The sequence below is a fragment of the Pongo abelii genome, chromosome 16, assembly GCF_028885655.2.
Source record: "Pongo abelii isolate AG06213 chromosome 16, NHGRI_mPonAbe1-v2.0_pri, whole genome shotgun sequence".
NCBI classification, from domain to species: Eukaryota; Metazoa; Chordata; class Mammalia; order Primates; family Hominidae; genus Pongo; species Pongo abelii.
This window is the reverse complement of record NC_072001.2, coordinates 51551019-51576083: the sequence shown is the minus strand read 5'-3', so window position 1 is coordinate 51576083 and position 25065 is coordinate 51551019. Positions and strand designations below refer to the sequence as shown.

The following is a 25065-nucleotide window of genomic DNA, read 5'->3' as shown; positions in this document are numbered from 1 at the left end:
TGGGCAGAAGCCTTAGAAAAGGCTTGTGTTTGGTTGCTGCTGACCAACATGTCACTGAGTGTAAGATTCTGAGAGGGCACAGCATGTCTTGCGTGCTGCTGGAGTACAAGGAAAGCATGCAGTTTCCAGAGTCCCCTGTGGGTGCAGAGCAGCCCAGAAAACTGGTGGGCAGGACAAGGCCTTTCTGGATGTCCAAGAGCCCTGTTTTCTCCTGATCCATGGTCCCTCTGCTCAGATCCTTTTCCCAGTGTGAATTACCTCCTTACCCCTCCCTACCCAGGCAGCTTTAAAAAATGTCCATGTGAAGGATCCACTACAGACTACTCAAATCAGAAACTCTGGGTGTTGGGGCCTGGTGTCAGTGTCAGATTTTTTTTTTTTTTTTTTGAGGCAGAGTTTCACTCTGTTCTGCCCAGGCTGTAGTGCAGTGGCACAATCTCCGCTCACTGCAATCTCTACCTCTCAGGTTCAAGCGATTTTAGTGCCTCAGCCTCCTGAGTAGCAAGATTTACAGGCATGCACCACCACACCTGGCTAATTTTTGTATTTTTAGTAGAGACAGGGTTTCACAGTGTTGGTCGGGCTGGTCTTGAACTACTGGTCCAAAGTGATCCACCCGCCTTGGTCTCCCAAAGTGCTGGGATTACAGGCCCAGGCATGAGCCACCACGCCCATCCTGGTGTCAGAATTTTTTTAAAGCCTCTCATTATTTTACTGCATAGCCAGGGTTGAGAACTGCTATCCTAAGTAGAGTCTAGTTATGTTTTAGACTTAAGTTAAATATCACTTCCTCAGGGATCCCTTTCCTCATCAGCCCTAGCCTAGGTCAAGTCCCCTTGTTATATATCCTCCAAGCAAGCACCCAGTACTTATCCTGTTTGGCGCTTAACAATTGGGCCATTATTTGTTTCAAGTCTGCCTTTCCTTGTTGACTACCTGCTGTGTGAGGGGAGACACATTTCTGCCCTTTTCACTAAATTGTTGAAGTCTGCCGTGTTCAAATTGTTGAACCTGCCTTGTTAAAATTGTTGAAGTCTAGTTCAACAATGCACTAAGTGGTACACAGTTCGTGCTCAGTAAAAACATCTTGAATGAATGATCTCCTTTACTCAGCCAGGAGTGTGTGACCAAGGCTCTCATTCATGAATCTGCTAAGAGACCTTTTGCAGGTGAGACCTTAAAGTACACCACATACATACTTACAGGACTATGGCTTTAGATCAGCTCATAGTTCGCACAGTTTTACTGTTTCATCTTCATGTATCACAGCAGTTCAGCATGTCCATCATCACCATTACAACCCTGTGTGGTGGACACTACAAGTCCCATCTTGTAATTGGAAAAAAGTTGAATAACTTGCCCAGGTCTCTCTACCCTACTCTCTGGGCCCCTTTACAAACAATTACAAATAAGGAAAATCCCTTTCAACAGGATACGTTCCCAGGGTACCTGTTTGTGCTGAGCTTTTATTTTTGGCTTGACAGCAGGCTGGTGGCTGCTTGCAGGGGATTTTCTGGGGGTCTCCAGTTACAGCAGCCAGGACCCAGTGTGCGACTTCCGGCCTTTCTAAACTGTTACAGGGTGCAGGCATCATCGGATGCCACAAATACTATACCTTTCAAAGCCACTAAATTCACTGTGCCGCGCATATCCTGGGGAGAGGCAGCTGTGTGTGTGGGAGGGTGAGGGGACCGGGAGAGTGTAAGTAGAGTCCTCCAGATGAACCCCAGTCTTAATCTGGGCTAGGCAAGAGGACCATCCCTTCACCGCTCCCATCCTAAATCCTAGGTTCCAACATTTACAGGCCCCTGGGTTGGACACCGACTTAGAGAGAGCATCCTGGATTCAGGCCTGGGTGGCTTGAATTGAGCCTCAGAAGAGCCGCGTCTGGAGTGGGCTCTCGACACCCAGGGCAAGTGGGGGCGGCAGAGCCCTCTCCTCGGTCGGCACAGCAGCCTCTGCCGCGGTCCCGGCCTGCGACGCGCCCAGTCTTAGCCTCCCGGCCTCCGGTGTCTGCTGAGTGTCTGGCGGGAGAGGCGAAAGGAGCGCGCTACCGGGAGGCGCGGGCAGCGGGGACTGGTCTCCTCTCGGGCCAGGGCCTCCGGGGCAGCCGTCTCCAGCGTGCATTCTTGGTGCAGGTGAAACAGCTTTCTGCTCCGGCAGGGCTTCACCGGTCGCGGGCGAGGTTAATCTCGGATCTAAACCTCGCAACCGCAGAGCGGGCTAAAACCGCTACTCCACCTCTTCCCATTTCTCTCCTCCCCACCTCTTCCCATTTCTCTCCTCCCCACCTCTTCCCATTTCTCTCCTCCCCACCTCAAGACAAAAAGTCCCAGGCCGGGCAGGACCCGATCACCTCTGCCTCCTCCCACTGCGCTAATCCTGCGAGCGAGAGGCCCCGCACCGAGGCGGAGGCTGGCAAAGGGGAGTGGAAAGGGAGGATGGATGGGGCTGGGGGGTGGGGTGGTGATGAGGGCGATGAAGGAGGGGGTGTCATTTTCTTTTTCTTTCTTTTTTTTAAAAAAGTATTTCTCTCGCGAGAAACCGCTGCGCGGACGATACTTGAAGAGGTGGGGAAAGGAGGGGGCTGCGGGAGCCGCGGCAGAGACTGTGGGTGCCACGAGCGGACAGGCGGCCACAGCTGGGACAGCTGCGAGCGGAGCCGAGCAGTGGCTGTAGCGGCCACGACCGGGAGCAGCCGCCGCCGCCTCCTTGGGAGTCGGAGCCGCCGCTTCTCCAGTGGGTGCAGCCGGGGTCCCGACGGGGGTCGGGCGGCCACCGGGGCTGGAGCTGCGGCCACGGAGGCTTTTGCGTTTGCGCCGCGCCGCGCCGAGGGCAGGGACAGGGACTGGGGTGAGGGGCTGTCCCGGAACGTCCACAGCTGGCGCTGGCCCTCCCCTGCCTGACAGCTTCCTGGCCCGGGGCTCTTGGTGCCGGGCTCAGCGTCAGATGTTCGGGGGGCGGTGGCAGCGCCCGGAGTCGGCGGGGACGGCGCGGCGGGCTTCCAGCCTGGCGGAGAGGGCAGACTGAGGAGTGGGGCGTTCAGAGAGCGCATCGCGCGCAATTCGTGCCACTAAAAAAATAAACCTAGAGAGCTCGCCCGGGGCTTAGGACCGCTGGGGATATGGGTACTTTGCGCTGCGCTCTTCTGGCGGGGCCCGGGAGGCCGAGGGATCGGCCGGGGCTGCTGCCGCCGGGGGCCTGGGCTTTCCAGCCAGCTGTGGACCAAACGGTCTTCCCTTACCCAAATTAACTGCGCCACGCGCAGGCGGCGCACGGGTTGGGCTCGGGAATGGGGACCGCGAGGCTTCAGCATCCCAATGCCCTGAAAGTCTCCCCGCCTCGGGGATTTGTCTCTGTGTTGCAGCTGGCAGGGGCCGCCTGAAGTGGGAGCAGCGCCTGGAGAAGGCGGGAGGAGCCCGGCCCGGGGGACGGGCGGCGGGAGAGCGGGACCCCGGCGGCGCGGTGCGCTTCAGGGCGCAGCGGCGGCCGCAGACCGAGCCCCGGGCGCGGCAAGAGGCGGCGGGAGTCGGTGGCGGCTCGGCATCATGCGTCGAGGGGGCCTGCTGGAGATCGTCCTGGGATTTACCGTGCTTTTAGCGTCCTACACGAGCCATGGGGCGGACGCCAATTTGGAGGCTGGGAACGTGAAGGAAACCAGAGCCAGTCGGGCCAAGAGAAGAGGCGGCGGAGGACACGACGCGCTTAAAGGGTAAAGGAACCGGTTCCCTCCTTTGGTGTGGGTCTCTCAAGTTTCAAGATCCAGAACAACGGGCAGGATGACTCTCCCTGTGGAAGACTCCTTGGCAAGACCTCCTGGGGGCACCTTAGAGATGCTAGGGTTGTTTAGTCCCCACCCCGTTCGTGGTTAAACTACCTTGCCCCTACTCCCAGAGATTTCTGCCCCAAAGGAGAGGACATGATTAAAAGGAATCTTGGGCCATTGTTGAGGCAAATTTTGGGAGGCGAGAAGAGTTCCTTGGGGAAGAAGGGGAGGAGTTGCGAGTGGGATAAGAGGAGAAGTCCATTCCTTTCCCTGCAATATCAATTCTGGTTGTTTCTAGAGGAAAGTACTTTCCTCGGGGTCATTTTGGTAGATGCTGTATTTGAAAGGGGGTAAGGAAAGGAAGGGATTCCCATGACAGTCAGAGGAGAAATCACACAGCAGTTGACTCTTCCGTAAATTATGCTTATTAAAATTACGGATTGGGTTTTCTGGGCAATGCTTCCTTTACATGTCTACACTGGAAGCAGAACAGGGCAAGTGGTTCTGAGAACTGGTTTTTTGGGTTGTGTGGGGCTCTCCGTTTCACTGCAGCAGTAAGGCCGCTGTGGCCGGCCTTAAGGGGGTATTTTTAACTAGTGGTGTTTGTGTTGTGTACATGCAATTGACCATTTCACGGGCTTCCCATGCCGCTATTATAGATGTTTCAGCCGGAAACATTTTAATTAGGCTTGACTAAGGGTTGTCACTTTCCTGTATTGAAGGACAGTGGGAATACATTTCCTTTAAGAGAAATTTGTCTGCAGTTGTTTAAGTTAAAGCCTCCATGGAAACAGCAGGATGGACTGTCAATGACCCCTTTTGTCTTCTTGGAGGAGCCTGTTAAATAAACTCAGACAGTATATATAGGAAGATTTTGTATTAAACTCTTACCATTCTCGCTGATGCTCTTTTCCTGAGTGGTTCTGTAGCTTTATTATATAGCTGTGGGTCACCAAGTGATGGTATCCACTTGGATATGTGGCTGATCATGTCACTTACTCTTTTTTTGTTATGAGGTGTTACAGTCATGTATATGTAGTAAAATTTGTGTTTGTATGGCCCAGATATGAGAAGAAAAAGTAAACTCACCAGACCAGTTTTTGACTCCTAGTCTGGAGTAAGGACAGGATGATTGTAAGAGCCAAGCACTTAGGCTGCGATAAAATAGCACAGAAAATAGTTATGATTAATTCGGTTCCATCTTGGCCTTTGTGGAAAATAAACCCAGAATTCCGATAATGTTGGAAGGAAGTTTGCTTATCATGGTAAGCCTGACCCTGATCAGACAGCAGATGTTTATTGCCCTGTGTGCAAGGCACATGGCAAGTTCAGTAAGTAGACTGAGGCTCTGATTTTCATATGTTCTCAAGAGGACCTCATTTAGTCCAGTATTTTTCCTTCAAAAAATACATTTCTCCTACATCATAATATCTTAATATCTATTCTGATAGGATTGCTCCTATATATAAAGGATGTAGGGGTTTAATTCTGTGGCTGAAGATCTGCAGGGAGGTGTGAGGCCTGGTCAGACATTTGTCTCATTTCTCTGGGCTGTCATCAACTAGTGTGTTCCCTTGGGAGGCACAGACTGAATGTGAAAAAAGAAACTAAGCTTTACTTTGTTGCTTAACAGGATGCCACACTTTTACTCACACTTGTGCTTTTTCTCTCTGGTTTTACATTTGTTTGTTATTATAGGGAGATACCTCTCTGTGCTCCTCACAGTATTTGATCATTAACACAGACCTTATCCTATTGTAAACTATTTATAAAGCCTTCCTAAAAACAGGGTATTAATAGAATTGTAATTATGTGTGTTCCTAATTCTCATGTTAACTATAAGATTTTATAATAAGAGAGAGATATATATATACACACACACACACACACGGGGGTGAAAATAATAATTTAGAAATATATACAATTAAAAGTATTTCCCTGCCACCTTTCAGAGACCATTTTCTTGTGTATTTTTCTATAAATCTTTTAGGCATATGTATACATGTACAAATAAACACAAATATATATGTATACATACATATGTGTGTGTGTATCCTTTTTAATACATGGAATATACTGTACATGCAATATTCTGAACTTTACTTACTTTTTATGTATCTTTAATTCATCCATCTGTTAACTCATATGGATCTACCTCATTCATTTTCTTTCTTTTTTTTTGAGACACAGTCTTGCTCTGTTGCCCAGGCTGGAGAGTAATGGTGCAGTCTTGGCTTACTGCCTCCACCTTCCCGGCTCAAGCGATTCTCCTGCCTCAGCCTCCAGAGTAGCTGGGATTACAGGTGCGTGCCACGAAGCCTGGCTAATTTTTTGTATTTTTAGTAGAGATGGGGTTTCGTCATGTTGGCCAGGATGGTCTCAAACTCTTGGCGATCCACCCACCTCTGCCTCTCCAAGTGCTGGGATTACAGGCTTGAGCCACCGCACCCGACCCCATTTTCTTGTTGTATAGAACCTCATTATGTCACTGGAACAGTTCCCTAGTGATGGCTTTTTAGATTACATTGAGTCTTTTGCTATTACCAACTTTCTTCTGCATACCTGTGTTTACATACACGTGTTTATATGTGGTATATATTAGTAAAAATAGAATTGCTGGATCAAAGGCTTTCCCATAGATTTTAAGCAAACCCCAATTCTTATGTTAAATTTGAATAACATTTTAAATTTATTCCCTCTGCTTATTGCCATTACAGTCTCATGAATAAATCCTTTAACGGTGCCCTGCTGTATAAATCATCAGAAAAAGCAGTTATGTACTACATTTTTGCAGTTATTGCTTAAAATTTCTGTTTCTGTCCGTTAAAATATTACCGGCTTCAAAACTCACCTCTTTGACTACAGTGAAACCTGTTTACCATTCTGATTGGAGATGCACAGTTTATGAAGTGAAAGTGATTTGTAACCCCTGAGTCTTCCTGATGCCCAGTTGGTGGCAGCAACTTGCAGCACCTCACTAATCTTTCCTCTAGTTAAAAGGTGCTTTAAACTCATCAGTATCTGCTGTGCACTGGTTCCTTCTCCCCAGCAAATACTGCCTTCTTGTTTTTCTCTGATGTGGCAGGTGACTACAAAATCCGCCTTGTTATTCTTAAAATGCGTATATATTCCTTTCTTGTCAGCTCCCTCTCTTCCTAGATTAGAAAGCTGCCTCATTTTCTGCTCACTGGATGTGCAGTCCCAGCTTGTCTTCTTCTTCTCCCACCCTGTTGCAGGTGTTCTTTTTTTTTTTTCTTCTCTCCCCACTGGGCAGCAAAAGTTGTTCCACAGTGGAAATTTAGGCATCCTCAAGTTTCTTCCCAGCTTCTGCTGTGTTTTCTTAGAGTAAATTGCCAATTTCTGTTTTTACAGGAAATCCTTTTTTAAAAATAGAATCAGTGTGGTCCCCATCCACTCTGCAAAAATTGCATTTTTATCTATTTTCAAATGAGAATTGTTCAGATTTCAAAACCACGTGAAATAATAAATGTATAGTAGTTTTCTTTTCCTTGGGCGTTGCTTGATATGTGAAATGGGCTTATGAAAAATAATAAAATCATAACTTTTTTTCAATTCATAGGAATTTTTCTCAGCTAAACTCTAAACGGTGATTAGGCAAAAAATGTGGGAGACAGTCCAAAAAAAAAAAAAACTCAACTGTACTTGAATAGCAGTAGTTATGCACCATTTATTTATGATTGCCTTATTGCTTTAGCTCCCAAGTAAGGATATATTACTGTTCCCTGTCAAAGGGAAAAGTTCTTCACAGTGAGATCTCCTTTCCCGAACCTTGGAGAAGATGGATTGAGACTTCTGCCCTTGTCGTGTGGTTTATAGGTACATGAGACCAGTTGTATTTGACACAATTTGTCCCCTTGTGTGTGATTCCTTTTGGTCTTTGTTTATTTGTTTATTTTTTTCCAGAGGTCTTGTTGCCAGAAAAATACACATGGAACAGTTCATACCCATGGTAGATTATGTGATGGCAAACTCCAAGGGATTAGTTACATAGAAGTCTGTTATTAAAATAAAGAACTGTAATAGGGAATACAGAAAAGGTTCTGTAGACTTTATAAAGTCCATTTTACTTTATAAAGGGGACTTTAAGACTTCACCTGAAGTCAGATGGGCTAATAATTAAATATGGGGAAAGACTCCTGCAGGGGTATGGTTTACATTTATTGAAAAGATTAAGCTAAAATATTGGGACACAATTTTTTCTTAGAAAAGGGTATAGTGTTCTTAAATAGAAGATTTCAGCAATTCCACACATGAAACAAGAAGGTAGAGGCAAAATATTTATTTATGTGACTCATTTTGTAACATTGAGGACATAGAGGTTGTTTATAAAAATGTGTAAGTTGGTAATACAAATTAATTAAAACACACATCAGCCTATGGTGAAATGAGATGAGAGCTGATGGAAATGGAGTACAGACTTCCCTTCAACCTTATTTGGAATTTTAAAGAATATTAAAATGTTCCTTTATTGTCTTGTGTAGCACATACTTTAAAAATTATAGTATTATACTGATGACTGTAATCAGGCAAAATACTAAAAAATTATTAGAGTATTCATGTACTAGTTTGTTGGCTTTTTCTTCCAATAAGTCAATCAGCCTAACCACTTTGGGAATTTTAGCTTTATTTTCAATGTGAAAATAAGATTTTACAAATGTTTTCTTGAAAGAGAAATACATTCTTTTAACAATTTCTTTGTTTTTAAACACAAACCCAGCAAATGGGCCTGCTTAAGCAACTTAGAATTTTTTCCCATGAGATTCTTTGAAGAAACCGACATCGATAATATATCAGGCTTGAGTTATGTGGCCTAACTCAGGCACATGATAGTTTAGTGTTTCATGATTGTTCAAGTCAATTTTCTCATTAGATAGTTAAATCATCAAAGACAAGAATCCTATTATAAGCATTTTACCGCTAACTCATCATTAAGTGGGGTTTCAAAAAGTTCATTAATTCAAGAAGGCTTGATTGAATGCCAGCTTGAGTTTAGTTCTGTGGAATGCCAGAGACATACACCCCATAACCCTGGGGGTACTTCAGGAACCATGAGTGCACAGAAGGGTAGCGTCCCTGGAAAGGGGGTCTGGTATTAAGTCTAAACAAATACATAATAACAATTGCAGCCATGGTAGGTAACATTTAGATAACATCTATATGCTAAGCACTGTTCTTACTGTTTTGCGTATGATAATTCATTGAATCCTCATAGCCACTCTACAAGCTGGGTGCTTTCATAAGTTTCCCTTCACAGATGGGAGAGCCGAGGTATGCAGAGGTTAAGTTCTAAAGACAAAACTTAATGTTAACTTTTCTTTCTCCATTAATTTTAGTTATGGTTTTGGTTTTTCATTCCACCAGACAAAAATGCAGGCCCAAGACATTGGTAAAATTCCACTTAAAATTCCTAATATTCTTTCATGCTAGTTCACAAATCCTAAGTATGGTTAATCACATAGTATTATTTAGTCCAACAAGAAACTTTCTGCAAAGACATTAATAAAACAGAAAGAATCATAGGATGTTAAAGCCAGCGGGACTTAGGACAGCGTGTGTATTGTATTTTAATATTAGACTTTGACTTGTGTGAGGGTGGTAGGTAACCATTGCAGGCAGCCTGCTGGGCGTTGTGTGGGCTTCTGAGCTGGAGGCATTGCTGTTTATGTTGTTCAGAATCCTCTTGCTGTCATGTCCCCTGTGAGAAATCTCTCTCTGAATAGGGTTGCAAGAAGTATTTCTCTTTCCAGTGGAAATTGGTATGTGTCTTAAATTGTGACCAGTCATATGAGTTATTTAATTATTTCTTTTTCATTTTTTACCTTGGTTGCCTGTAAGCTCAGCCCAATTTTTTACATTAAATTGCAGCCATAATGGTAAAAAAAAAAAAAGCTCTGATGTATCACTTATGATTGTACTTTGCAAATACTAATTCCCTTAAAACATAAATCCTTTATGAGGAAAATTAAGCTTATTTATTCATTTAATTGATGAAGAAACAAGGGATGCAGAGTTTCAGTAATTACTCCAGGGACATAAACTAGTAAGTGGTAGAGTTGGGAAATCTAGCTTCATAGCTGGAGCTCTTAATCTTAATATTTTACTGCTTTACAGTTCTAATAAATCTTGTAGCTGGTAAATTTTTCTCTTCCATACCTTTTATACCTTCATTTCCCAAGAATCTTCTCCCACCATTGCTATGTGGAAAGACTCAACATTTATTGATGGCAGATGCTGTTATAAGCCAAGGGAAGCATCATTGTGGGAATGGGATTGATCAGAAGTGACTTTACAGTGAAAGTCTATTAGGGCTGGGCATGGTGGCTCATTCCTGTAATCCCAGTGCTTTGGGAGGCTGAGGCAGGAGGATCACTTGAGCCCAGGGGGTTGAGGCTGCAGTGAGCTATGATCATGCCACTGCACTCTAGCCTGGGCGACAGAGCAGGAGCCTGTCTTAAAAAAAAAAAAAAAAAAAAAAAAAAAAAAAAAAGGTTTATCAGTGGTCAACAAACTGAAGACCAAGCTCACTTTTTTTGAAAATAGAGTTTTATTGAAACAAATCCATGCCTGTTTATTTACTTATTATGTATGGCTGCTTTCTCCCTACAGCAGCAGAGTGGAGTAGTTGCAACAGAGACAGTATGGCCCACAAAACTGAAACATTTACTCTTTGGTCCTTTACAGAAAAAGTTTAACAATCTCTGATCGACGTGATAAAAAGTGACTGTCTACTAGGAGTGAGAACTCCTTGAAGGCAGAGATCTTGCTTGTTTTATTTATCTCTAGGAACATCTAGGAACTGGGTATGTGGCACGTGTTCAGTAGAATAGTTTTTGATGGTTGAACTCTGGGCAATTTTGATGAGCTGATTAACTGGATATGGTTAATTATATAAACTAGAGCTTGGAGTAAGTATAGCTGAGAAATAAAGGAATGATGAGTGAAAAATACATCAAGGGAAAGGGATATGAAGTGTCTGAGGTCTTAGGACATTGACTGCAGTTGGGCAGGGTTGGCACGGCATGGTTCCAAGTGACATGGTTTGTAGTGTAGTCTATGAAACGAGTGCCCTCTGGAGCTGTGCAGTTTGCAACCTTGAACAATCTTGTGAGCCCGTACATAGGTGGCAACGTTGTTAGGGAAAGGAGAGGGACTAGTGGAAACATAAATGTCACTGATTGTTGTGAAAGGCAAGGACGGGGAGCCAGTAAAGGATTTTAAGATAGGAACATGATCAGATCTTTGCCACTGGGTAGAGGTATGAAAAGTAGATGATTAGAGAGAAGAGAGACTGAAGACAGGGAGATTTGGATTTGGGAGGCTAATATAGGAGTCACAGTGAAAGTCTGCGATGGTCTGAGCAAATTCAGTGAAAGGTGTGAAGAAAGAAGAGACTCAGGTGGTTCCAGAGTTAATGCAGACAGTACTTGACTAGTTGCTTGTGAAAGACAAAGGGGAGGAGGACCTAGAATGCTCCCACCTCCATATATATTCAAACTTACCATACACGAAGTCATTGCAGCACCATAAAGAGAAAATAAAGGGAAATGAGATCAGGCCTAGGCCCTCTACTACCACGAAACAAAGTATTTTCATTTGTGAGTGTTTGGGTTATTTTATTGCTACGTAACAAATTGCCCCAGACTTGGTGGCTTAAAACAATAATTTTATTCTTTCTCATGATTCTGCGGCTCAGGAATTTAGACAGGACACAGTGGGGAATCTTGTCTCTGCGCCCCACAATGTCAGTTGGGTTGGAACAGGCAGTATGACTTCTTCACATACGCATCTGGTTCTGTGACCAGGCACTGGCGCCTGCAGCCCTGTTTACTTGGGTGTGGTTTATCTAAATGGACCCACTGAGGAGGGGAATAAAGGAAGCAAAGAGCCACTTGTCTGGCTCTGCTGGGGGCCTTCCAAGTTTTAAAGCTCTCATGCAGTCTCCTGCCTGAACCTGCCCCCGGGATGGAGCCATTGAATGTGTTTTTTTTTCAAATGGGGAGACTGAGCCTCAGATGCAGCGACTAGGCCTTGCTCAGAGTGAGTGTCTGTTGGGGCTGGATCTTGAACAGCAGCCTCCTGACCCTGGTCACATGTGTTAATCCCACATATTGACCGTAGGCTAACTCGAAGGGCTGGGGGCTGGCTGGCTGGGGTCACATGGGCTCATATGTCCTCGACATTGCCTGGATTCCTTGATTCTCCTTTATATAGTCTCAGGTTGTCCCCTTTCTGTACGTGGCCTCTCTACATGGTCTTCAGAGCAGCATAGCCAGACTTTTTCCATGGCAGCTCAGGATCTCTCAAGAGCACAAAAGTGGGAACTACCAGACTTTCTTCAAACTTAGCCTGGAATCGCATGACCTGGAATTCCATCCAGGTCATAGGCCTCATCCAGATTGAAGGGCATGGACTATTAAGACCTACCTTTGGATGTGAGGAGCAGCATGTGTCTGCCGGGAGGGGGGAAAGTGGAGCCATCTTTGGAGACCAGCTACCACTGTGAGGCAATAGATCTTTGAGGAGGCCAATCAGATACTTTAAGTTTTAATTCTAACTTGATCAAGTGCAATTGGCTTAGTTCTCTACTGAGGATGCCTCATTGTATTTTGCTGCTGTAACTTCAGAATGAAAAAGCTCCATAAATATGGTGTTTGCATGTTCTGTTAGATTAATGTTAGGGCTTTGTTCTTAGTTTGTCCACAGTTCTGCATTTAAAGAACTCACAACTGTCAGGAATAAAATTAAAGTTCCTAATGAACCAGTATGTTTTGTTTTATTCAAATATGAGAATTTCAAAACATCTAACCATTTTCCATTTGCTTTTAAGAAAATCAGCTTTTAAGATTATACATGAAATAAATTTAATGTGCAATCACTCTAATTTATTGACTTTGGTATGTTTTAACTTTCTTCTGTATGGAATTTTATTTTCAATTTCTATTTATAGCCTCAAATGTATGTATCTGTTGGTGTAATCCACCTCAATTTTTTAAATTAGGGGTTATAACTAATAAGTAAAAATAGGTTGCAATTGCTAATAGAATTGGTGTTGTAATGAGCTGAACTGTACTATTTTTCTTATAAATGGAGTAGCCACATTGTCAATAGAATAAAATTGGATTAGGAATATAGTCAAGTTTGCATTGTGGCTGTCTTATACTATATCAAATCCTAGATTTAAATTTCTTGTGACTACCACTTTTTCAACTTAAGTGACTTTTTTTTGGTTGAAGTTATCACTGACTCTATTTATTCAGCTCCCTCAGAGCGGAAGAGAGAAAGCAAAAATCCCTATCTCCACCATTCCCAGCCGGAGATGTATTCCAGACAGCAAGCAGGCTCAGAGTGGGAGAACTGCTCCATTAAACAAGTGGTTTAGTTCAACATTTTGAAGGATTATGAATTCCTAGACCATCAGTCATACTTACATTCAAATATAAGTATCCAAACACATCTAATTCCAAATATAGTACAACCATTTTATGATGTTGGTGTTGGGAGACAGGATTTATGTCTGCCCTACAGACACATTGTCTGCTGTCAAGTTTCATGGTTTTGAACTGAAGTATTGTAATATCTTTATTAATAAAGACAATGTATTCCAGAGGCAGGGTTTCATTGTATGTGTGTGTGTGTGTGTGTGTGTGTGTGTGTGTGTTTTGGTTTCTTCTTCTTCCTTTTCCGTTTCTGTTTCTCCTTCTTTGTTGCCATCTTTTCCTTTTCTTCTTTTTCTTCATCGTCATTGTTTCATCTTCTTTTTGTAAGTAATTTCATAAGCTGTGCTGCAAATAAAATAGGGAGAATAGGAATATCAAATGAGAGTTAAAACCTAAAGAAAAGTAAACAAGGTCTAAGTAAAATACAAAATTTTTACCTGGGAACTTTGGGGTGTTCAAAAAGAAAAACAGGGTTAAGGTTTTTGTTAGAGGAAGGAAGGAGAAAGCCTGAGGGAGGCAGGAGGAGAGAGCTGGGAGAAGGTTCTGGAGTGAAAGTCTTGCCAGCCAGTGGACCTAGGCTGGACAGAGCAGACGCTGGGTTTTGAAAGATATTGATGACAACCCCTTCACTCCTGGCAGCATTGGGACCAGGCGACCTGTGGCCTTAATCAGCCTCTTTTAGGGGACAGAGAGCTTACGGAGGAGAGTCAGGACATAAAAGAAAGACACTTGGATGCCAGAAAAGATTCGTATGGAAACATTTAGAGGAACGCAGTGGAAAAGCAGGTTAATCCATTGTCTGGTATGCACCTGTGTATATGGTACTATGTAAAGTTTGATGCATCCTGCTTCCCGTAACTAATGGTTTATTGTGTATCATTTCCCCTGTTCATTCAGTGCTAATTTATAAGATTGTGTAATCAGACCCTAATAGGTTTGGGCCTTTGATGAATAACTTTTAAAGGACCTTCTTATTTTTAAATGCTTTTATTTTTGCCATTGAAATTATGGCTCATATCTTCTTCCATAGCCAGACCATCCATCTTTAGAAAAATTCATATTACAAATTAGTTATAGGAGGACAGATTTTAGAAATGTATAAATACTGAAACTGAGGCCCAGAGAAGGTCCAGGAACAAGTGCTCGAGGTGCTTGTTTTCCTCTCCGGTTTGTAGGTGTGGAAGCTGAGTCACGTGGTAGCTAGAGCTGACCTAAGACGCGTGTTGTTGGGTAATAGATTGGGCCTCTTTGTCTTCATACCCTCAAGAGGTTGACTGGTATCTGCAATTTCTCTGCTATGCTTGAAATAACCAAACCTTATCAATCCTGGGGGCATGGGTGTTTTTCTTTCTCTCATTTATTTGACCTTAGGCGGTCTGATTAGTCTCTCAGCGGTCAGCCCTGAAGGAGTGATGCTGTAGCAGAGTTTTATGTCCTCAGTACTACCCTGCTCTCAGTGGGAACCTCCACATTAGAAGGGATTGGGTGGGATGGGACTTTTTGAGGGAGGTAGTTGTCAATGAGGGTATCAGTCAGGTGGTTGGAAAAAGAGAAATAGTCTTCTCCAGGAGTCTGAAGCATGACTCCTCCCCCCAACCCTCCACCACACACATACTCACACTTCGAATTGGCAGTCAAAGAGTCAAATGACCTGGGATCAACTAAGGCAGTTCTGGGTCTGTGATTAAGCTTGGTTTCTTGTTGTGTAACTTGCTGGCTTAGTTATCCAAACTATACATTAAGAGTTCATGTAATAAACATGCTAAACAAAGAAAAAAATTCTTAAATTCTTGTGTTTTCTTCCATATCATCTCCCCTAGTAATACTGTAAAACATCTGCCTACTCCAAGCGACAATTACGTTTTGAGCATTAGATGTGTTTGAATAGGACCCAATGCTTCATTTTCAGAATGAACACCCTGTCTTGGGCTTGTTGATATTATTATCTTTTTTTCCAATGATTCTAGGCAGAACTGCTATTTGGAATATCTTTCTCTCCCTTTACTGATGGGGTTAATGTCTGAGGAGATGTAGGCAAGTGCTTTTCAGTGAAGGACTTGATGTGCAGCCTTTAAGTAGACAAATAGTTTTTTAATCTTTCATGGACTGCTGGTGCTTCACACCCCAGAGTTGAGGCCACTGACCTCAAGTTTGCAAATTTTATATCCCATTACCACCCTGTGAACTCTGTACTCCCCAGGGTCACATAGTCGATGTTTTAGCTGGAATCTGAGAAAGTGCCTGAACATTTCCTGAAGAGTTGGCTAGGAATGTTTGGCAGTTTGGTCATAAAAACCCAGAGCTAGTGGCTGGGGTATATGTTGTAATTACCTCACACTATTTCCTATTTGAGCCTGGCTGTGGGTAGTGGGGTAGACTGTTATTGATTGTGGGACCATATTTTAAAGGACCAAGGAGTCATATTCAATGATCACTAATAACCATTGGCCACACTTTCAGGGAGGTTTGGAAGTGTGGAAATAGACATGCTTTGGGTCAAATCCTGGCTCCACCACCTACTAGGAGGAAACCTCAGATGAGTGATTTGACCTCTCTGGGCCTCAGTTTCTTCACTTGTAAATGCGATTAAATTACTCATCTTTCTGTGTTGTCCTAAGATTTAATGGGATGGTACATTTCAAGTTCTTAGTACTGTGCCTGACATGTTTAGCTATGATGTTAAGAATGATTATAATGCTGTTACAGATAAGGAAAATGAGGCAGAGAGTCATCCAAAGAGGCTGTTTTTTATGGCTAAAGCAAAAATCTAGATAATCATTCCTATCTGGATACCACAGTCTCCACTTTCTTGTCATAGACATGATTATATTAAGAAACAGGATGCAAACCTGAATTTTAAAATGTTCAAAAGTGTAATTTTAATGGACTTACTGTATCTGCGGAGATCTGGTTATACTTAAAGGCAGTTTGGGGATAAGTTTTTATTTTTAAATTTTCTGTTTCCCTAAATTGTGTTGTCTTCATTGGGAAACAAACTTACTAAATATTATTCCTTATTAATATGCACCCCCTCAACTCTTCCAAAAAAGTTTGCATTTTTTAACTGGCAGATCGGTCAAATAGGCCTTGCCTCTTTCCTGATTAACACATTTTTTTAAAAGATACTTTGTGAAAAGAATTTAAATTTTAGTAAATGGAAAGACTGGGTTGAAAACCATTCTCTTTGGCAGCAGTGCAGAGATACCCTGGGAGTTAGAGTTGTTTCATGGCAAGGTGGTGCGCCATTCTTGAAATGTGCTTTAATTGCCTCTGTTGGAGTGAGGATTTGGTTATATTGGGTAGCCCAGATGACCACCTGCAATTCTTAGCCACACTGCCTTTCAGCAAATAATCTCAAAGGTAAAGAGATAAGCCCTCTTTTCCAGATTCCTCATATCAGATCTCACGGAGAACTCCAGCACTGCCCCAGTCACACGCCCTTCACTGTCGCCAAAGAAATAGGACTCTCCAGCTGGTCAGGACTGAGCCATGTGTTAGTCCTGCCTGAACCACGTGGAATGGGCTTAGGAAACGAAGAGTTTGGTTAGCAGAGAAGGGGAAGGGATACTGGATGGGCAAACACAACACATCTGCACTCACAGGGAGAACGCTCTCTTTCCCATGGCGTAAGTATTCCCTCCACCCACTCTGTTATCACTGTCCTCTCTAGGTGCTTTGTGGGCAGGCCTTGCTTGCGTGATTGGGGACAGGCTGACTCAGATTGGCAGCCCCTGAGAAGAGCCACTTTCTAATTGAGCGTTCCCTTCCTTTGGCTTCATGCCATGCAGCAACATAATGCTCATTTACTACAAAGAGATTCTTATTTGTTCTTCTTCTGTGCCCTCTTTCTCTTGAGAAATTGAAAATCTTTTTATTTTTAAATTTTCTTTTAATGATTTCCATTTTGATTTTAATGAGAGTTGACTTTCAGAGAGATCTTAAACTATTGAACATCCGTGAGAGTGGAACAAAACATACATTATCTTAATTTAGGCATAGCTTTCGCAGAGTTCCTATACGCTGCACCCTACATGCCAGCTCTGGTTAACTGATTGGCAGTAAACTCTAAGAAGTTGCGGTTGCTTCATATTCATTCACAGCCTATAAAAATAAGAGTAGAGTGTTTTAAATAAGGAACGATTTAAACAGATAATAGTTACTTTTCTATTTGCCATTGAAAATGTTCAAATTACTTAATGTCTCTCATCCCCGTGGGGTAAATCACACTATCACCAACAGAAAGTTTGTAAAAAAGTAAGAATATAAAATCGAACAAATGAATACCAGGTACTTTCTTTTCTCTCTTTTTTTTTTTTTTTTTTTGAGATGGAGTCTCACTCTGTCATCCAGGCTGGAGTGCAGTGGCGCGATCTCGGCTCACTGCAAATACCAGGTATTTTCTGTGCTCAGCCAACTTCCTGGGAAAAAAATAAACCTCAAATAAAATAAATTTTTCCTTTTAAAGTTTTGAAAACCTTTCAGGTATTTTACAAAGATAGGCAAATCATTTTTTCTCTTTTTGTTTGTAAGAAGTTCTAACTTAATCCAGACATTATTGAACTTTGACAGAAGACAGCAGGGTCTAATTTGACTGCAGACTGACTCATCTGCTCATTTGCATTTGGGACCTTCCTTCCTTGAAAATAGGTTGTTTGACACACATTCTCACACATTGAAAGGTCAGAAGACATACCAGGATTCTTTGCTAAATGATTTCCTCCCTTCATTTCGTATTTCCCATGACCATAAGAATTCTTCCACTTATGCACAGAAAAACCCAAATTTAACCTTTTTATGGACCTGGTACACATAAACCCCTTCCCCCAAAACACATCTTTTGTTAACTGATGGGTTTATGTTTGTCATAAAGAAAGATAAAATGTCTTTATAAAAATGCATCATGTCAAAAAGGACTTGTGATGCCCAAGGAGATCCATCCCCTGGACCGACATGTTAATTGTTTGCACAGGTGTAGTGAAGTCGTTTGTTCTTGGATTCCTCATCTAGTGAACTGTAACCTTATTTAGTAGCTGGATACTTAGTAGAAACACTTTGGTTAGTTCTTGCCACTGATTTAACATGGTACACATGTTGGGATTGGACTGTTGTTGTCTCTTAATGGGGGTCCCCTCCCTCTCAGGAATGTTGAGCTGCATAACAGATAAAGGTGGTTCTTCAAGTGAACGAAAACAGAAAACAAAAGTGTGGTGTGATGGCATGTAGGAGACTGTGGATATCAGGATGGACTAGGCCAGGTGCTGCTGCAAATTTGTGTTTTTTAAAAAGAATTTTATTTAACACAGATGTGGATAATTTCAAAACTAGCAAGAAGGATACAATGATGATCCACCTTCAGCATTTATCAATTAATGGTCAATCTTGTTTTATCTACTTCTTCTCTCTTTCATTGCATTTATTTTGAAGTAAATCCTTGAAAAATCGTTTTACTTTTAAATATTTCAATGTGTGTCCTAAAAGATAAGGGCCCTTTAAGAAACATAAACACAATAACACTATTCTGTTTACCATTAACACTAATTTTCTAATGTTATCAAATATTCAGTGAATATTTAAAATTTCCTAATTGAGTCATAAATTTTATTTGGTTTTTTTGAAGTTTATTCAAATCAGGATCCAAAAAAGTCCATATTTTGCAATTGGTTGATCTGTCTTAAATATTTTTGAATATATAGATTGTCCCCCTGTCAGTTTTTGCTTATAATTTATGTATTGAAGAAATTGGTTCCTGTCCTCTACACCAGTGCTTCTTAAGATGCCAGTCCACAAACTCCTGTTACTGGTCCATGATGAGATGAGAAGCCAGGGTGTAAATCCAAAATATGTCACTAAGCACACTATTTAGTTCAGCTGATATTTTATTTCTAGGGAGACTTTCTCTATGAAGGAAGCAGTGAGATGGTTTAGATTCTAGCTTAAGCTCGTTATCTCATTATAGACTGGTAATGTCTAGTTTGTAGAACAGCACTGGCCAGTCCTTGGACCACACATGGCTTTCACTGCTGGAGAGTTTCTTGCAGTCCAGTGATGACTGCATTCCAGTGGTATGGTCCTACCATGTTTCTCAGTCCCCTGTATTTGTTGTGAATTGCTAGTTAGAGCTAGATGCTTGATTCAACTCAATTAACTTTTTTTCAAGAAGACTTTATGTGTCCTTCCATTAGGTATGTGTCCTTCCATTAGGAGGGACATCATTACTACTAGTCTCTCTTTTTGTGTTATTAGCAGCCATTGATAATCATTTTCTAGATCTATTTATTAGGATGGCAGAATGGGGATATTCAAATTCTGTCGTTTCCTATTGACTTACTAATGCTGTAAAGTTTTACTCCTAGTTTTGAACTTAGGCTCAATGCTTCACAGCCAGTAATGTTTGCATATGCTGGGTCTGATTTTTCTTATCCGCGACTTTGTTGTAGAAAAATTATTTAATATCTAACAGTAAGGATAGGCTATAATGAGCTATGAAATTGTGGAAAATTCACACAGAAGGAGCCTGGCATTTGAAAGGGAAGAAAATAATTCTGCAAAGGTCCATTTATCCCATGATCTTTTGTGAGTGTCAAGATGGAAGCACTCAATGTGTTTTTATTTTAAAGTAAGGAATTTCAGGCAAGAACCTTATGAAAAGTTGGTAACATTTTGGACTATGAGGGTAATAAAGAAGATATCTGCAGAGATTTTAACATTCAGAAGTGAATTTTTGTACCTTCATTTCGGCATTGCTTTCTCAGGAATACTCTTTTTTTTTTTTTCAAGAAATTGGAACAAGTACAGCCTTAGTGATTCAAATGAAAGATTCTGAAAATTACTGGTACACCCAGTCCCCTTTGGGGAAAGGAAGGTAAGGACAAGAGCTGCCCCAGGAGCTCCTCCCCGACTGTTTGTAGGGGATAGTATGTGCGCATGTGCATGTGTGCCAGGCACATCACCCGTGTGTTTCATGTCAGTGAAACATGTCCGTCATTCTCTTAAGGCCTCATGTATTCTTACTTGATAGAAAAATCCTGGGTGAAATGACAGGCTTTTGGAACTGCTTTTTAGTCAGTGGGTGCTGCTGCAGAGATTTAGAAGCCCTTTAGGTATACAAGGTGGATGTATTTCTGTCTGTTTTGACATCATCATCACCACTTCAGAAGTTGTCATGTTGAAGCTTTGTGCTGGCATTTAGCACCTGCTCTGCTTAATTATAGCTTGAAACACAAATACTGTGACATCTTCCCTGGAGCTGGAAGGGTGCTGAGAGGACAGTGCGGGCATCACTCACACTGAGAGGGAAATCTTTCGGGTTGGATTTCAGAGAAGAGCTGTGCTGGCCGTTGGAATGAGGACAGTCACCGCTTTCTCTGTGTAATGGACAACATCCCAGAAGCCTCTGAATTAAGTCACAGAGACGTGAAATCGGAGGGGTTTTTTTTAGAAGATCATCTGGATCACCCAGGCCTTCGAGCGGCTCATTGTCTTCCTAAGCCGGGTCAGACAGTTGCCTGCGTGTCCTGATGGTTTTGCTTAGAGCTACTTTTCAAAAGACAAGCCACACCCATGTTGAAGTGTATGTACTAACACATTCCAATGCCAGCTCTGAGTAGGTTTTGAATTATCCACATGTTGAATCTTTCTTGTGCTCTCTACACACCCACTCCCTCAAACATTGAGCATGTTAAGAGCTGACTAATGTTTTTACTGGAGGGTGCAGGACAGAATACTCATTCTCTACTGGGAAATGCAGAAACTATTTCAGAAACAGAAGTGCCAATCTATAGTAGTGAATGTTCCTAAAATGTGTTCTCTTTACATTGTTTTCCTTTGCTAATACACTTCCCAAGCGCTGTCGTATTTATTTATTTTGCAAACCTAGTAAAAAAAATCAGAGCACAAAAAATGACGTACAAATTAGTTTATACAAAAAAGAGAATACGTTCTCTTTGGAGTATTTATGGAAACATCCTTCTAATCTCTAATCTAAAAGTCTTTAACACTAACCTTGGAATGTTTTATTAATAAAGTCTTTTGGTTTTTAATTAGGGATTTATGACGTTTCCATTGTGTAGCCTTTGAAAAATTACTTCACTTCTCACATTTTCAGTTTCCCCATCTGAGAATGAGCACACCAATACATTTTCTTGATAGGGTTTAGGGGAAGAGTAAATTTTATAAATTAAAGCTCTCTAATGGTTGCTAATTATTATTTTTATTTCACTGAATGACTTCACATGGACTAAAGTACTGATTTGGTGAAATTCCCTCAAATTTAAATTAGACTATTTTTATTAAAAGTTTTCCAGATATCTAAATGTTTAAAAAATAAATGCTTACAACTTTGTTTCAAATGCAAAATTAAAAAAAAACTTAAGTTTTTGACTGCTAATATTGTGAAGTGTTAATTTCAATGAAATAATCTCAGCAAGTGCATGCTTTTACCTCACTTCCTCTGACTTTATAGAAACTTAAAATCTGTTAGTGATTTATTTATTTTTGTTCCTGAGCAACAGTATTGTCCCTGTTTTGATGGGAAGGCTAGATAGAGAAATGTTTTAAAGATCCGTGGCCTGCTGACTGCTGTGAAATATGGTTTGAGCTACAAGATCTCTGAAGCTTTTGTAGCTATAAATGTTTCTAAATGATGCAACTGAAATGTGGAAGAATTTCATTCTCGTACCCCATGTATTCCACTTATGGTTAATTGTTGTTATGTGTTAGATTTTTTCCTTTTAATTTTCTAAAATTTAAAAAAGTAGATGAAATCATACTGATTTCTTACTGGTAATTATACTTTTCATTTTTTTTTTTTTTTTTTTTGAGACAGGGTCTTGCTCTGTCACCCAGGCTGGAGTGCAGTGGCATGATTGTGGCTCACTCTAACCTCAATCTCCTGGGCTCAAGTGATCCGCCCACTCAGCCTTCCCAGTAGCTGGGAAGCTACAGGTGCATGCCACCATCTTGGCTAATTTAAAAATTTTTTTGTAGATATAGGGTCTTGCTATGTTACCCAGGCTGGATCTTTTTTTAAAAGTTTCTTATAAACATATCCACCTTTTTAAATAAATTAAATACTCACTACTCTGACAGAATTCTCATTAACTTATGTTGTCTTAGTGGTAAATGAAAGTTTAGAGTTTCATTTACCACAATACTTAGATTCAAGTATTGTGTTAGGTGCTGGGATTGTAAAGATAAATCTGAACTTGCTATATTTAAGGAACTTGCAAAAAAAAAAAAAAAACCCTGGCAATTTCCAGTTTTAGGAGAGGTGAAATTCTTGAATAATTTTGGTATGAGACTGAAGTCATCAAATAGGATTCAAAACGGACTTGCTTCCTTGCTTCACGTGTAAGCCACTCGTGCTAGAAAATAGCTCACTGAAGTCCATCTGTGAGCCAGTCCAGGATACTGATTTTATGTTATAGTTGCTAATGGGGCGGGATCTTCTGGTCTTTAAAATAAATCAGGTGCATTGAGGATGAGAACTCTCCAGGTTTTAAGTCTCTGATTCATGGACTTGTGGATGTCCTCTATTGGCCCTGATAGTCTCATGTAGGGGGTCCAGAAGGGTGGCAAGCCTGGGCTGGGACGGCTCTGACTCTGGCTGCCCTCTCAGGACTGTGTGGAATTGACTGAGTTTAAGGTGTTCAGTTCTCACAGATCACTGGGCAGCTTACTAAGCTGAGACATGGTGGGTTTGAGTGGCCAAGTTTTCCTCTGGTTGCCTGCTGTGGAATGTGTTTTCCCATAGAAACAACATTTTAAGTTGTGGTCTAGTTCCCAGACCAGCCCACAATAGCCTATTCAGCTGATAATGCAGCTGAGGGAGTGCTATTTGACTGGTCTGGAGACCAAACCACCACCTATTAACATTGTTTCTATTGGACAGGCCATTCCAAGTTCTAAATACTAATATATAAATGAAATTTTGGACCTCTACCTTTTTGTCAATTGGGGGCTGACAGCATTCGGAACTCAAGTATCAAATCACCCTGCACTCTAGGTTCCTGAAAGACCTCATTCTTTCTGTCTCCTAAGTCTGACCCCATTGGCTGATTTTCTTGTCTCTTCCTGGGGCTGCCAGTACATTCAGAAGATATTATCTCCCTGGACAGAGCTCTTGGTTTGAGAATTTCTGGGAAGTGGCAAGAATCATGGTTTTAGTCCCCAGTTGCTTCTGTGGGTGGTAACGGAATTCCATGAGCTCCACCCCCAGCTCCGCCTCTGGCCGGCCTCTCTCTGTGCAGGCTCAGAATCCCCTCACCACTTGTTTTGTGTTTTCAATCATTTCTATAATTTCGTTCACCCTTTGGAAAAGTATAGTGTGGCTTCAACTTGAATAAATGGAATGAATATCCCAGTCAAAGAAAAGCTCTTGATAGACCCTGAGCTCACTGGTGAAGTCCAGGGGTTTCAGAGTGCTGGGAAGCAGTTCTTTACACGGACAACATGTTCTCATCGTGTCATTGGCCATATCCTCTCAGATGCTCCAGAAGCAAACATTTGAGATAAGCTGGATTTTTTATTTGGAAGCAATGTTTCCTCATCCTTAGATGGTCAAATAGTTGAAACTTCATGAAGAAATTCACCTCTTCCCATGTATGGGAGCAACTTTTACCCAACCAACCAGACGTGTGACGCCAGTAGGCCAGATACAGATGCCCTCCCTTGGAGAAGTGATCCAGTACACACTAGGACAGCAAGTTATTCAAATCATTGCCTGAGAACTTTGAGGAGTCCATTCTGGTGGTGTAATTTTCTAAGCAGACAAGCAGACTTAGTGTTCTTAGTGCTGCTTAATCCAGAGTTCCAGAAGCATGAAGTGAAGAGTGCTGACTTGCTGCACACATGATGTACTTTAAACATCTGTGCTTCTGGTCTTCATGGTTCAATTGTCTAGTTTCCTGTAGAGTGCATCCCATGGCTTTTTGAGCTTCAAATTCTTTTTTTTTTTTTAAATATATACACTCCACCTATAAAAGATTCCAATAGGATTTAAATTGGCTGTCAGTCTAAAAATGATGTCCCAGATCCGAGGAACTGCCTTTTCAGCTTTCTGTTTCCTAATTATCTTAGGCTGTGCGTGTGTGTGTGTGTGTGTGTGTGTGTGTGTGTGTGTATGTCTTTGTGTGTGTGTATGTGAGAGAGAGAATGTGTGTGTTGGGGAGGAGGGTGCATGTGTACATGCCCTTGAAGGGTGATGACATTTTTGGACCATAAGTTCTTGGGCTATTGCTTTTGATCAACACAAAATGTCCATGAAAAGTTGAGGGTACACAGTGAATGAAACTGTTGATGCAACACCTTTGTGCTGCCTGTGCTGTGAGTTACTCCACTTAGCAGTGGGAAAACCTTTCATCCAAGCAGCACATCCAAAGAAACCTGTGAAGGTCACTCTGTGAATTTTGTCATGATTGTCTGTAGGAATTGGCCACATGAGGCTGGCTCCATCTATGGCCTTGATCAGTTGCAGCAATCTGCCATAATAAAATGCATGCCAACTTGTGAGCTGAAAACCTTCGTTTAGTTGCTTGTGGGATTTTTTTTTCTTCTTTTGCCAAAGAAATAAATAGAATCAAATGTTTACATATGTGTGTTATTTGTCTACATTGATTTTGTATTTTCTCAAAGGAAAATATTGATTTCTGAGTTATAAACATGGATAACTTCACTGATCAGAATAAGCTAATGACTGGCATGTCAGTGAAATAATCAAGGCACAAAACCACCATACATTTCTGTTTAACTGCCTATATAGCCTTTCAAAGATATGTTAAATAGTCTTCCTTTAAATAGATAAATTTATAAGAAATAATTCTATCGCACAGATTTTAATGTTGG

General features: G+C 41.8%; 1 protein-coding gene across 2 annotated transcripts in view; it reads left to right on the top strand.

Moving 5' to 3' along the window:
* The first annotated feature begins 2583 nt into the window (after positions 1-2583).
* The window catches only part of FBN1 (fibrillin 1), a 235048-nt gene continuing 212566 nt past the window's right edge, over positions 2584-25065 (top strand). For both annotated transcript variants that reach the window (XM_063716643.1, XM_024232279.3), the window contains exons 1-2: positions 2584-2739; positions 3368-3712. In XM_063716643.1, the coding sequence (XP_063572713.1) occupies positions 3549-3712 (164 nt within the window). In that variant the 5' untranslated portion in view covers positions 2584-2739; positions 3368-3548. The remainder of the gene's footprint in view (positions 2740-3367; positions 3713-25065) is intronic.